This window comes from Trachemys scripta, chromosome 1, assembly GCF_013100865.1.
Source record: "Trachemys scripta elegans isolate TJP31775 chromosome 1, CAS_Tse_1.0, whole genome shotgun sequence".
Classification (NCBI taxonomy): Eukaryota; Metazoa; Chordata; order Testudines; family Emydidae; genus Trachemys; species Trachemys scripta.
This window is the reverse complement of record NC_048298.1, coordinates 65326063-65341035: the sequence shown is the minus strand read 5'-3', so window position 1 is coordinate 65341035 and position 14973 is coordinate 65326063. Positions and strand designations below refer to the sequence as shown.

Sequence of the window (14973 nt, the reverse complement as noted above, 5' to 3'; positions counted from 1 at the left end):
ATAGTGTTCATGCAGCTTTCATTATCTGAATTTAGATGTAAAACTTTGTCATTTTATCTCTGTCTTCATAACTAGACTGGAAATTTTTGCACTATTTCCTCTATCTTTAGTGAAAAGAAGTGTTTTTAATATTTGCAAAGCCGAAAGAAACAGTTTAATATTGGTACATGTATGACTGCAGAATAGCTCAGAGGCATATTTGTCCAATAAATGGACTATGCCCATGTGAAGTAGAAAGCAACAGAGGGTCCTGTGGCACCTTTGAGACTAACAGAAGTACTGGGAGCATAAGCTTTCGTGGGTAAGAACCTCACTTCTTCAGATGCAAGAAGTAGCATCTGAAGAAGTGAGGTTCTTACCCACGAAAGCTTATGCTCCCAATACTTCTGTTAGTCTTAAAGGTGCCACAGGACCCTCTGTTGCTTTCTACTTCACATGGGCATAGTCCATTTATTGGACAAATATGCCTCTGAGCTATTCTGCAGTCATACATGTACCAATATTAAACTGTTTCTTTCGGCTTTGCAAATATTAAAAACACTTCTTTTCACTAAAGATAGAGGAAATAGTGCAAAAATTTCCAGTCTAGTTATGAAGACAGAGATAAAATGACAAAGTTTTACATCTAAATTCAGATAATGAAAGCTGCATGAACACTATGAAATAAAAACAATCTTGTTTTTACCATTTGATCCATGTATGATACAAAGCACCAAAAGGCATCCACTTCATTTTCCATGACATACAAGACAGGAGAAAGCAAGTCACTCATTCCCTGAACATACCCTTAAAAAAAGAAATAATTAAACTTAATCTTAGACTGTTAACTAGTGATTTACACAATTATGAACTCCAAATTAAATGATTTTTCTCCCTTTCTTCCAAGATGCCAAGCTTCAAATTTGTTTCTGAATTGTTTGTACAATTGTTCAGTGGTACAGCAGATTGGTAGGTATGTTCCAAATCAGCATAACCAAATAGTTTGAAAATTCCATTTCCTCTGTATGACTTAAAAAAAATACCTGTATCTGATCATTAAAAGCTTACGTTCTGCAAACATGGGCAAAAACTGTAAACATGTATACCCTGGATTCGCCAAATCTTTAGAAAATGTACACCCATATTTCTATTTAATTTAACTTTATTAACCTTCATAAAGTATATAATTAGACACTAAAAGATTTTTGAAATGCAATAATACTCTGAAAAGTGATCCTTGCTCACTATTAACTTTTTATAAAAAAAAATATTCAGACAAGTCCCACTTACCTAAATCAAAGTCATACATACAATAGGTCATCAAAATGTCATGAAGCAAGATCAATCCTGGATTATCTTGGCCTTCATAGAACTTGTTTGTTCTGTCTGTTCTGTTTACATCTTTTTCTGAGAAATAACCCACAGATACAAAACATTTTCAAAACAATTTTTACTAAGCCTATATCTAACAAATGCACAATGCTCTTTAAGTTATTGATTTCTCAAAACACTATTGCAGAGCTTTGATGTGTTTAATAACCAACTATATTCACTGAATGTCATTATAAAATGCTTTAAAGGAGCTTTTAAGTACTTAAAAGAAAATTCTTCCTGTCTGGAATAAGATATTTACTTACAAGCAGATCTGCATTTTTTTTTTTAAATTGTTACACACTTTTTACAGAAACCTCATGATTAAATATAAAACATTTTTACTGAATTCAAAGAAACAATGAAGACTACTTTAGATGAGTTAACTGTAAAATGCCACTTGAATGCATATGATATGCAGCATAATATGAAAACTAATGGGAAAAAGCTAATATGCAAACAAGCTTAAAGCGATTTTGTTACACTTATAATTGGTCGATTCATTATAGCAAGTATTATGAAATTTTAGTTTGTCTTGTTTCTGTAATCATTACTGAGCTGAAACTGCCTGCTTGTTCCTAGATATAGACTGTACATTTTATGTGTTGTTTCAATGAACAGAGTTCTCACTGCCTGAATTTGATGACAAACTGCACTTCTTTCGTATGGCTGGTGTACAGCAGCAACTACAATTTCGCCTGAAGTTGACTGAGCCAAATGGCTACATCAGCAGAATTTATTGCAGTAATGCCTCCTTCATATTTATAAATTGGGCAGTAGGTAGTGATATGTTCAATGGTCTGTCATGAGGAACCACACACACACACACACACACCAGGGAGTCCTTGAGTCTCCATTTGTGCATTAGATGTCCGCATCTAGCATGGCTGGCTTGAATTTGGTTCAGAGATGACCAAGATGACCATGGAAGGTCAATCTTCTTTCCAAGCCTCCTTCTGATCATAGCCTGATTGCATGAGACTAAACGAATGTTCCCAGAAATGCTTGCGGGACTTAAGCTTTGCAGGGGGGGGGCTTGTCAAGGTCTTGGTAACAGGAAGACATCTGTTTTCACAGGTTCGCTGAGCTTCACAGAATGTTGCAGCAATTCGGTGTATTGGCGGGGGAGCAATGTTAGACAGGACAGGTAGCCATTGTGTTGGAGTCGACTTAAGGGTTCCCATGATGCACTGCATCACTGTATTTAGCTGGGTATCCACAATTCATGTGTGACTACATCTGCTCCATACTGGTGCAAAATAGTCAGTTACTGAATATACAAGTGCTACTGCAGATGTTCGCAACACTGATGCACCCCACGTCGTACCTGCTAGCTTCTGGATTATATTGGATCTCGTTTTTATCTTAAAATGAGATAAAAATGACAAACTGTACTCAATATTGCTTTTATAATTTCAGAGTCACTGAAGACCAGATGGCACTCCTTTGGAGCAAGGCAGTGCCCTTCTTCACTGGGGATGTCTCTAATTAATTGTAGACATGCCCAAGCACTCCAAGAAGCTTTATAAGAAAGTTTAGTGAAAGCTGAGATTCTGGAGCTTGATTATACAGCAAATTCTCTGGCCACAAAATACTCTGAGCAATGGCTCTAGTATTCTAAATCTCAAGAGCTTCACTTCTCTTTTTTTTTTTAAATCTTGCCATTAATCTAATTCATATCCATACGTTGCACACTACATCTTTAAAAGGAAAATTACCTATAAGACTCTTATAATCTCTTAATCTTGAATTTCGTTTTTCTTGCTCATCACTGACTGATTTCCACTGAAGTTTCATCTTGAAATATTCATCTCTAAAGAAAAAGAAAGGTCATTTTTAAACTAAATGCAACTAGCTAAGTCATTTCACTTTTCTTTATTTGAATGTCACAATCTCAAAAAATAAAAAAAACCAGCGCATACAGGAGTAAGCCGTGGATAACTGCATTCAATAACATTAAACAATTAGCTTTCTGCAGGTTTAGGAAGACTTCCACATCACTACAATAAGCCTATGCTTGAAAAAATTCTGAAACTGTTTAAACCTACTTTGTAGTATAAAAGTAGGTCTGTACTCACGTTTTTCTTTTTTGCAAATTAGTTCTTTCCTCTCTAGTACTGTGCCAAGGAAAATAACCCAAAAGGAATTTCCATACTTCTTTTCTCAAAGCATGGCAGAGTCCCTAAGGAAAAATATGCATATGCAATACATAAGAATCAAAGAATGTAAGATTCTAGCTCTAGTGATGAAACAATGCCACAATATGTAGACACGTCTTAAAGCAATAACTGAAAACAAAAGGTTAAGACGACTTTTCAGGTTAACTGAAGGCAAAGAGTATCCTCCCATAGAGCTTTACAGTACCTACAACCTCACCTTGTTATTAGGTTTCACAGGCTATGTCTACATTACAAGCTAGGGATGCGATTCCCCAATTTGTGTACACATACTCGCAGGCCTAGTCTTCACTTACCGGCTGGTCCGGCGGCACGCCATCGATGTTCTGGGATCGATTTATCGCGTCTGGTTAAGACGCGATAAATCGATCCCGGAAGTGCTCACAGTCGGCGCCGGTACTCCAGCTCGCCGAGAGGAGTACGCGGCGTCGACGGGGGGAGACTTCCGGCCGCGTCTGGACCGCGGTAAGTCCGGAGTAAGGTACTTCGAATTCAGCTACGTTATTAACGTAGCTGAATTTGCGTACCTTAGTCCGAAGTCCGGACTAAGTGTGGACCAGCCCGCATTCTCATCATGCTAGCAAAAGTATAAATAGCAGCGTAGCCACGGTAGCACAGGTAGCAGCAGCAGAGACACAGCTGAAATGTGCTGAGTACATACCCACTGGTTTCAGATGGATTTGTACTCAGCATGGTTCAGATGTGCCTCCACTCCCACTGTTGCCCTGGATTTGAGGGGTGTGTATACCCCAGAATGTGATTAAGTTAACTGCAATCATATTATTTGCATTCAGCCACCCTGAAGTAATGAAACTGAACGCCACATCGTTAAGCGTTAATATGGAGACAGGCTTTTAGAGACAAGGTCAAACCTAGCTGGCAGTTTCTATCAATCAGAATGGGAGGAGGGGACAGACAACTAAACAACTGAGTCTGAAAACCTTGGTGGTTGGAAAACCTTGAATTTAGATGCCTCTGATGTTAAAAGTTTATTGAAAGTTAGAAAAGTGATGAGACAGTAGGGGTCATTATGACCTATCCGTTTTGTAGAGGTTATAAAAGATTATTAGCTAATAGAGTGCGCTTTGGAGCAGTCCTCTGAAGCCATCTTGAGAGCTGTTTTTCCTGACACACTTTCTCCCTGGTGTATAAGGAACTGGCCACTGCAAACCTGCAGTTACTTACTCAATACTGTTCCAGATGTTAGGTAAATATCTGGGATGTTCTAAACCTATTGCTTATGTTTGAGTGTGCTTAAATCTAAGCAACTGCAATTTTAGAGCACGCTTACTTGCATTTTTCATTGATCAGACAGAAGTGCTGAGTTCCTGTTGATTTATTCCTTACACTGCCTGGAGTGAAATATTTAAGTTGCCCCTGTTGGGGGTTCCAAAGACCACTACCCATGCTACTGTGGCCTCACTACTATTTATACTCGCACTAGCTTGATCAGTAGAGCCCTACCAAATACATGGCCGTGAAAAAATGTGTCATGGACCATGAAATCAGACTTCCCCATGAAATCTAGCTATTGTAGGGGAGGGGGATTGGCAGGGCTGCGGTTGCCTCACTGGGGGCTCCCATGCACAGGGCTCCAGCTACTAGTCCCAGCAGGGCTCAGGGGGGACGAGACTTGCTCTGTGTGGCCGCTCCTGCAGGAGATCAGACCCACCTCCGGGTAACTCCCCTGGCTGCAGGAAGCTCCAAGATTGCATTGCCTTCATAGCTGGGCTCTGAAGACAGCAACCCCGGAGCTGCCTGAATCTGGGGGAGGTTCCTGGAGATGGGTCTGATCTCCCCCATGCTGCTGGGAGTGCCCCAGCTGGGGGCTCCTTGCTGTTAGTCCCGGCCAGGCTGGGGAGGGATGGGACTTCCTCTTTCCCTGCATGGCTGCTCTCAGGAGGGAGATCAGACCCACCTCCGGAACCTCCCCAATCTGCAGGAAGTTCTGTGGCTGCTGCCTTCAGAGCCCAGGCCAGCTCTGAAGGCAGCACAGAAATGAGGGTAGCAATCCAATTACCCCACTACAACAGCTTTGCAACCCGCCCACAAACCTCCTTTGGGTCAGGACCCCCACAGTTACAATACAATGAAATTTCAGATGAAAACATGTGAAACCTTGAAATTGACTATTTTAAAAATATGATTATGAAATTGACCAAAATGGTCAATTGGTCAATGAATTTGGTATGGGCACTACTGATGAGCTTCTGCACCAGCAGGGGAAAAATCACACCCCTAAGCTCATAATGCAGATAGTCACAGACTTGGACAGAGAGAATCTGACTGGCCTTTACCTAGAAAGGCATTTAAAGAACCAATGCAATTTGTTTGCCAAATGAGTGGAATAAAATCAAATGATTACATAGATGCTGGTGAAAACTACAGAAGCATCAGGCACAACCTTGCAACAGTGAAAGAAAATATCATTAAAAGATTAAGTCACATTTCACCCTACACTTCTCTCCCTCCCCAGAAACATTATCGTTGAACCTTTGTATAAACATTACAAAAAATAAGAAGATAAATGCTAGACTTAAATATTGAAACACTGTACTGTAACTAACAAGTCCAAACTTTAGTTTGCATCCCCAAAACCTGCTCTCCACTAGACCCAATTACCCAATACTCCAAGGTCTGGTATGCCATTTTTAATATAAAATACCCCTTGTGTCACAACTATAAGTAAAAGCATATAACATGCAGATGATCCCACCACAAAACTCATAATATGGGTGTGTACTCAAGAATGTTTATTTCTCAACAACCTTTCATAGTAAATCTGGCAATTCCTACCACGTCTCTCTCTTATACCAAGGACTACTCCTGCCCGAACATTACCTGCCCTCAAATAAGACAAGCCCTTGCATCTCCTATGGGCAAGCATCTGCACTGTGCCTGTGAGGATAAAACAAACATACTTCTTGACCTCTGTCCATGCCACTGTTCAATAATCCACTATAACAACAGTATTTCTTTACTCCTCACTATATTCCCCTCTTCTACAAGGTTAAAACAGGCGCAATAGTGCAGCAAATATTTGCTGCATCGCTATGCCACCAAGTCAAGTGTAATCAGACCCAACAGATGGGAAGCAAGTTGGGACATGGGTTCAGAAGGGGGCCTCAAGGAGTCACTTCTCAGGCTGTTAGATGCTTAGGGCATTAAAACATGCTGGCCTTCTACGTTGAGGGTTTGCAGGGTAATGCTGAGAGGGCAAGCAACACGCACATGGGCTGCACTGTGACAACAGGCAGTCAATGAGCCTGCTCTGCAACAGGCTCCTGAACCAACTGCTCTAAGCCATGTTTTCCATCTTTGGGCATATTAGAAATAGTTAAAAATGGATGTAGGACTATATGTGTGAAAGAAAGTGATGGCCCAATATAAAAATGGTGGATAAGGTTATTACTCCATTTTAAGATGTCATGCATTTCTGAGACCCTGCCTGGCAACACCTCCCTAGCACACTGTAGAGACTAGAAAGTGAGCAAGAGAGCCCATTGGGCACCTGGATCAGCATGAAAACAAAAAAAGCAAACGTCACTCACGACAACTGATTAGGAGAGGTGTTCTTGCTACAACTGTTCTGCATAACTTCACTTTTAGTTTGTATTTACTACCAGATTTTCACTAGTGAAGCTGAATTCACATACTACAGGACTCCACAAAACAAGACTAAAATTAATGAAAATCTTCAGAGTCAGCTTCAGCACAGCCCACAACAATCTCGCTACCAGAACAAACCATGGAGAGCAAGAAACAAGGGCAGGATAGGAGGGGAAAACTACCAATTCAGAAAAAAGGGGACTCACATCCTAAAGAAAATAGCACTTTCATTAAAGCATTAATAGTTTCATGGAGGCACCTTCTCAGGCCTGGTTTACACTGTAGAGTTAGGTTGACCTAAGTAGCTTTGCACCAACCTATTTGCACATTGTTTTCACTCAAATTTATCTCCTGTCAATGTACGCACCACATTACGGCAAAGCAGTAACAACACCTCCTCGAATGATATTGAGCCATGGTTGACATATTGTGGTCAACACTGTGCAAGCGCTTACACTGTGTGACCCATATTGAGATTAATAATCCGCCAGCAGCTGCCCCACAATACCCAACAGTGACCGCTCTAGTCACATTTGTAAACTCCATTGCCCCTGGGTCATGGAAGCCATCCTCTTTAAAACTATGTATTTTTGAAATGCTTTTTTCCTGATTGCACTCCTTGGAGAACACAACTAGCAGCTCCCCCCTTGTTGTATGTGACTGCCCAACTGACCTGCTCACTACATGCTCTACATTAGCTCCTGCCTGGAGTGGACAGGAGGTATTGGATCTCCTGGGCCTGGGGGGAAAAGAGGCTGTGCAGGCACAGCTACAGACCAGTCACAGAAACATATAAAATGATTGCACAGGGGATGCAGGTTAAGGGGTATGACAGGGATCAGCAGCTCTGCCACATGAAAGTGAAGCAACTGTGACAGGCATACCACAAGGCCAGGAAGGCCAACAGTTGATCTGGTGCTGAGCCATAGGCCTGCCACTTTTACAATGAGCTGTACACGATACTTGGCAGAGACCCCACCAAGCACCTCACACAAGATACCTCCAAGGAGCTCAAGACCTCTGCCGTGAACAGCAAGGAAGAGGCAGAGGAGGGAGATGTAGCAGGAGGGTCCAGCTACACTTCGAGCCAGGATCTTTTTGAGATTCCACCACAATCTAACCAGTTCTACCAGCCGGGCATAGGTGAGCTCAATGAAGAGAAAGGAATCTCAGGTGTGTGCATGCATTCTTCTTTACAGTGTTTAAATGTGAAATATCAGGGGGTAGCCGTGTTAGTCTTTATCCATAAAAACAACAAGGAGTCCGGTGGCACCTTAAAGACTAACAGATTTATTTGGGCATAAGCTTTTGTGGGTAAAAAACCTCATTTCTTCAGATGCATGGAGTGAAAGTTACAGATGCAGGCATTATATAATGACAAGAGAAGGGAGTACCTCACAAGTGGAGAACAAGTGTTTACAGGGCCAATTTGATCAGGGTGGATGTAGTCCACTCCCAATAATAGATGAGGTGGTGTCAATTCCAGGAGAGGCAAAGCTGCTTTTGTAATGAGCCAGCCACTCCCAGTCCCAATGTGAAGATGGCACTCAGCCCAATCCCAAAATAGCACTACATAGTTATTTATTTTTCATTGTTTTTCTCATATGAAAGATACTACAGAGGTAGAGCTCTTATCTGCTTTTTATTCCACTGTAGGGTTAGGTGGGGAAAGGGGAGCCACGTGGAGCTGTTTATGTACACTGGGATGGCCCTAGAATCCTCTTGAGAGATCTTGATGAAACTCACGGAGGTAAATCTGCAATCCTCTTTTGAAGGTTTCTAGGGATGGCAACCTTATTTCTTCCTTCACAATAGGACAGTGCCCATGCCACTCCACAATGACTTCAGCAGGCATAATTGCAGTAAACAGGTCAGCAGTATACAGACCCAAGCAACTTTGGGACACCAGCAGCAGCTGTGTTCACTGTGCCTTTGTTACACCCAAAAATGAGGTATCAGCTGAAATCATTACTCCAGCTGGAAAACAGTGCCAGTACTCATTGCCACTACCTTGTGCTCAGATCCATGGAAACAGTGGATGAAGTTTTATTGTTTTATGCAACCAAACAATTGCCTCATTTCCTATCCCACCATCCATCCCTGGCAGGTCAGACTCCTCATGTGCAGAGGCACTTCAAAGCTGAAGTGTCAATAAGTATGTCTTATTTAAAACTCTTATGAGAGTAAAGGAAGAGAGCTCTGCAACTTATCTTTTGCTTTCCACTGTCACTGTAAATACACCACCACATCGGTCTGTTTTAGCTGTAGCTGCTGCCGTTGTGACCTTGAGGGGTGGCCCCTACAACACCCAGGGGAACATCTGACTTTGAGGAAGAGGAGAAAGGAACAGACTAGGGAGGACATATTCAGTGAGATCCTGCAAGCCAGTGCAGCATCAGACTGTGAACAGAGGGCCTGGAGGATGAATATAGCAGACAGCCTGGAGAAGGAGAAAGCAGACAGGAGAAAGGCACAGGAGTCCCAGAAGGAGAGGGAGATGCTCTAGGACATAATGGAGCTTCTCAGACAGCAAAACACGAATGCTGCAGACTCTTGCTAACCTACAGATCCAACAGTCACAGGTCCCCCATCGCAGTCAATGGTTAACTCCATTTTAGCACCTCCTATGCCCCTCCTCCCCCCCCACCCCCCACACACGGTAGGTGGCATCAAGGGCTGCATCCCTATCACTCCACACCAGGGAACACTAAGGAAAACCACAACCTCACATACACTGACCTGCCAAAGCCCAGGAGGTGGGACTTGGGCTTCAGCCCCGGACCCCAGCAGGTCTAAGCCAGCCCTGGCGACCCCATTAAAATGGGGTTGCGACCCACTTTGGGGTCCCACCCGCAGTTTGAGAACCGCTGATTTTAGTTTATAAGTTTGCACCATAGTTTTTAATTGCACACTATTTTTGCTCTGTAATACATTTTTATTTTTTAGAAATAACTAGGGCCCTACCAATTTCATGGCCATGAAAAACATGTCATGGACCATGAAATAAGCTCTTCCCTGGGAAATCTGATCTCCCTGAAATAGTTGGGCTGGGGAGGGACAGGACTTGTCCTTCCCCTGCACAGCTGTTATCCGAGGGAGATCAGACCCACCTCCACAGACAGCGCAGAAGTGCTGGGGCACTGGGCTGCCTTCCCAGTGGCTCCTGCCCAGGGTCCGGACTCCTGAGCTCTGGGGTTGCTGCTGCCGCCCCCATCTCCCCCTGGCCGGGCTCAAGCTCTGGGCTTCCACTCCCTCTCCCCTACCATGGCTCCAGCCCGGGCTCTGGGCTGGGGCAGCCACCTCCCTCCCCCCACAGCTCCTGCCAGGCTCTGGGCTGCCCTCCCCCCCCATGGCTCCTCCCCAGGTTTGGGGCTGCTTACCCCCACCTCATCTCCTGCCCAGACTCAGGGACCTGGACAGGGGGCCACACCCCCTGCGGCTCCAGCGGGAGTCGGGCCTTCCATCTTCTGCAGCTCCTGCTCAGGGACCTGGGCCGGGGGCTGCCATCCCCTGCAGCTCCAGCCCCCACAGCTCCTGCCAGGCTCCTGCCCCAGCTCGGGGCTGCTGTCCTCCCCCCTCGGCTCCTGCCCAGGCTTCCACCCCGTGGCTCCTGCCAGGGATGGGGCACCCATTTTTCAAATTGTCCAGAGCCCCTGGCTCTGACTAGCAGCTAGGATCCCCTGGTTGGGGTGTTTCCAGCAGCACTGGGAAAATCAGACCAGCCTCCACCTCCGGGAGCCTCCCCCAGCTGCTGCAGGAAACTCCGCAGCTGCTGCCTTCAGAGATAAGCTCTGAAGGCAGCACAGAAGTGAGTATGGCAATCCTGCAACCCTCTTACAACAGCTTTGAGACCCCCACACAATCCCCTTTTGGATCAGAACCCCCTCCTCCCTCCCAGTTACAACACTAAAATTTCAGATGTAAACATTTGAAATTGTGAAACTGACCAATTTTAAGACCCCGTGGCGATGAAACTAACCAAAATGAACCGTGAATTTGGTAGCGCCCTATTAATAACATGCCTAGCAATACTCAAAGCACATCATTGTAATAGAACAGAACCACAACTCATAGGTTCAGTGAAAAAGTAGTGTAATGATTATAAATGTAAAGTAGACAGCACATAGTGTACATTTATGAATTACATCTTTTAATGAACCAATGAACTAAGTGCTATGCAATTCCTAGTAACCCTCAAAACTTCAGGGCCAGGTTGAGCATAGTCCAGCTAAAGACTACCGAGGCTGAGCATTAAGGTGCTCTTTCAAGTTCTCCTATCAGCCACATAGCTTCAAGCTGAGCTCTTCTAATGATCTTTCATCTGGTTGTTCAAAGTCAGCAGACAGCCTCTCCACCTTTGCCCTCCACTTCTGCAGCAACTTTTGCCCCTTTGCCTCACAGACATTAGGCAGGACACAACAGGCAGATATAACCATAGGGATATTTTTCTCACTAAAATCTAATCTAGTGAGTAAACACCACCAGCATCCCTTCAGTCTACTGAAAGCACATTCAATTGTCATTCTGCGCCTGCTCAGCCAGTGGCTGAAACTTTCCTTGGAGCTGTCAAGGTGGCCAGCACACAGCTTCATGAGCCAGAGAAGCAAGGGGTAGGCGGGGTCTCCCAGGAGCACTGGCATTTCAACATCACCAATGACAATCCACTGGTTGGGAAAAAATATTCCTGCTTGCAGCTTCCTGAACAGTTCTGCATTCTTAAAGATGTGAGTGTTATGCATCCCTGATCAGTCCACACGGATATCAGTGAAGAATCCCCAACACTTGCATAACCATACAGAAGTAGCTCTTTCTGTTGGGCTGGTACCGGAGAAACTCCCCAGACTCCATTTTGCATTTCTAATCTCCGTTTTCTAACCCTAGCTTCCCACTTGACTAAGCAGGAGTCACTTCAAAACTGAGCGTTGTAGGTCACGTGACCACTGCAAGTAAAATGAGGTATGACCACAAAGTGTTTTTAGGCTGAGCATGCCCAATGCAAAAGTGGGGGAAAGATCATTGGCAGAAAGCCAAGAGTATCTAAAATGGTGACTTGGCAAAAAGCCAAGTAGGGCAAGGTCTTAACTCTGCGGTAAATAACTGCAGTGAGCATGTGCACAATGTTGGCATACATCCAAGAATGAGGTAATGTTTAACAGTGAGAATGCTCAGAAAAGACCTGATAGCTGACAGAATAAAAAGGTTAAAAAGATGGGCAGTTAAAACAGTGGAGGGCAGAGCAGAGCAACTGCTGAAGGAAGTCAGCAACTTAGCTGAAAGAATTGAAGAGCCGAGCTAAGGAGAGAGAACGCATGCCACGCTGATAACTGATGGGAGTTGGCAACAGCAGCAATCAAAGAGTGACCTCAACGGATTTTAGAGTGTTTGCGAATTCTCATTACATATAGTATAGTGTGGGATTAGCGCGAGTATGTGTGTGTATGTTGATAAAGGTGCATAAAATGTTGTGTTCGTTAAATTTTACATAGGTAAATTGCAAAGTCCAATTTAAGAACTGCTGTCAGCACCCTGTACAGACTGGTCATCTGTAATAGAGCACACCCACTTAACATCATTCAAACTGTACTGCAGTTTGAGTTCTCTTTAATTTGCAACAAGGAATGTGTGTTTAATCCATGCTTTTAGATTACACTGTATTAGGGATTATTATAGTAATAAAAAGATACTGCGCGTTGGAAAGAACACTGCCTGTGTCAATCATTTTAATCAGAAGGCTATATCTGTATCCTCCAAGTGTTTCCTTGACTACCTTTAAGACCCATACCCAGGGAAGGACAGATTAAGGGAATGATAGGCAGATTATTGTAGGGGTGCCCCAAACCTATTTTTCAGAGTAACAGGGCTGGGGACAAAATAGGAGCATGCATGCCATCTATCACTTCACTGTAGATCAGGAACCCAATAGCTGCAAATCTAGCCACGATATCCTGCACATTGCCTAGAGTCACTGTCCTCATAGCAGGATACAATTAACAGCTCTACACCAGGGGTCTCAAACACACGGCCCACGGCCTGCCAAGCTCCCCGCGCGCCTCCCCCCCTCCCCCCGAGTTATTTCCTGAAGCTACCAAGCTCCCCCTCCCACCCCAGCGCGCCGGGTTCCTGCTCCTCCGCCTACTTCCAGCTGTTTGGCGGTGCTCAGCGCTTTCCAGGAGGGAGGGGGGAGGAGCGGGGAGCCACGTGCTCAGGGGAGAAGGCAGAGAAGAGCCGGGGCCGGGATTTGGGGAAGGGGTTAGAATAGGGGCAGGGAGGGGGCGGAGTTGGGGGGGACTTTGGGGAAGGGGTAGGAAGAGGCAGGGCCTCATGGAAGGGGTGGAGTGGGGGCAGGGGCTTTTGTACCTGTATATAAAAAGGTGTTAGTGATGCGGCCCTCGGGTCAATGTACTAGTCCTCATGTGGCCCTCATGGAGATTTGAGTTTGAGATTTCTGCTCTACACACTTGCATGACAATGGCCACCATCATGGATTTTTCAACTCCAAAAAGATCTCCCACTGACCAGTAGCAATTCAGCACTGCAAGCTTCCAGAGTGCAATCACCACTTGCTTCTCAACTGTCAGTGCAGCTCTCATTCTGGTGTCTGTGCGCTGAAGGGCTCGGGTGAGCGCTGTATACAGATCCAGGAATGTAGCCTTTCACATCTGAAAGTTCGGCAGCCACTGCTCATAGTCCCAAACCTGCACTACAATGCAATCGCACTAGCTGTTGCTGTTTCCCAGGCCCCAAAGCTCCGTCATCTGCAGCTACTCCATTAATGCCACCAACAACCTTGAATTGTTTTTCACTATGTACCACAGCCATCTGTCCTCAAAGAAATCAACATGTCCTCTGTAGTTGCAGAACTTCCTGAGCTCTGAAAATAACAGAATATTGTTCATTCTGTGTTTGCAACATTCATGACAATAGCGCAAAGTTCTACGGCTTCTGTGCTTCTCTCAGAGATGGTAGATAGCAAAAAGTGCCATGTGGGTTTGTGGGATTTTTAAAAAAGGCATAAAAGTTATGGGATGGCATTATGGGATGGAAAAAGTTGCATGATGGGAACTTGACCCCTTGCTCACAGCCCCCCCCTACACAACTTGTGCGCGCTCCACAGTGCACTGCAAAAATTCTGCAAAAGGCACTGCACCACAGGGTGGTGTGTGGCACACTATAATACCTACCCATGATGTAGCACACTTTACATCAATACAAGCACTCCTGGTGAATAGTCAAAGACCAATGCAAGCAGCCAAGTACGAATTCACAAGTGATACATTAACCACAAAGGCTTTACACCAAAGTAACTTATGTCAACCAAAGTCTGTAGCATAGACATGGCCGTAGTTTAGAACTCTTTCCCTCCCTAAGTAGTTTTGCCTCTTCTATTGTATTGGCCAAGGCCCAGTCACCTATCTCCACCTTTTTACTTCCAAATTCTCTTACCAGCTAATAAAAAGTCCTCTGTGTCTTAAGACAGCATTTCTTTGTGTTGCTGCACACTTGCCTTAACATTGTTTGAACTCAACAGACTTTGTTTACCCTGTCCAACAACACTGACAAGTTCAAAGTCTTCTGGAAATTGCAAGCATAATAAGATCAGCTCAATGGCAGAGTTTGCAGAGAAGGGGAAAACTAAAATCTGACCGTAAGGGGTTGGCTGACTCAGTTCCTAGCAACAGCTTCATTAATGAACATAAATTACCCCTTTGAATATCATTTGCTTTATGGAGTCAGCATCTAAGATTCTTCCTTCTGAATCCATGTTCTTAGTCCATTCTTCAGCAGACACTGGCTCTCTTCTGATAACGTCAGGTCGTTTACCTAGATCAATCTAAAA

General features: G+C 44.3%; 1 protein-coding gene across 2 annotated transcripts in view; it reads right to left on the bottom strand.

Moving 5' to 3' along the window:
• The window catches only part of TBC1D15 (TBC1 domain family member 15), an 80268-nt gene that overhangs the window by 27880 nt on the left and 37415 nt on the right, over positions 1-14973 (bottom strand). For both annotated transcript variants that reach the window (XM_034771549.1, XM_034771559.1), the window contains 5 exons: positions 14839-14967; positions 3429-3532; positions 3069-3163; positions 1270-1386; positions 686-786 (listed from right to left, as the gene is read on the bottom strand). In XM_034771549.1, the coding sequence (XP_034627440.1) occupies positions 686-786; positions 1270-1386; positions 3069-3163; positions 3429-3532; positions 14839-14967 (546 nt within the window). The remainder of the gene's footprint in view (positions 1-685; positions 787-1269; positions 1387-3068; positions 3164-3428; positions 3533-14838; positions 14968-14973) is intronic.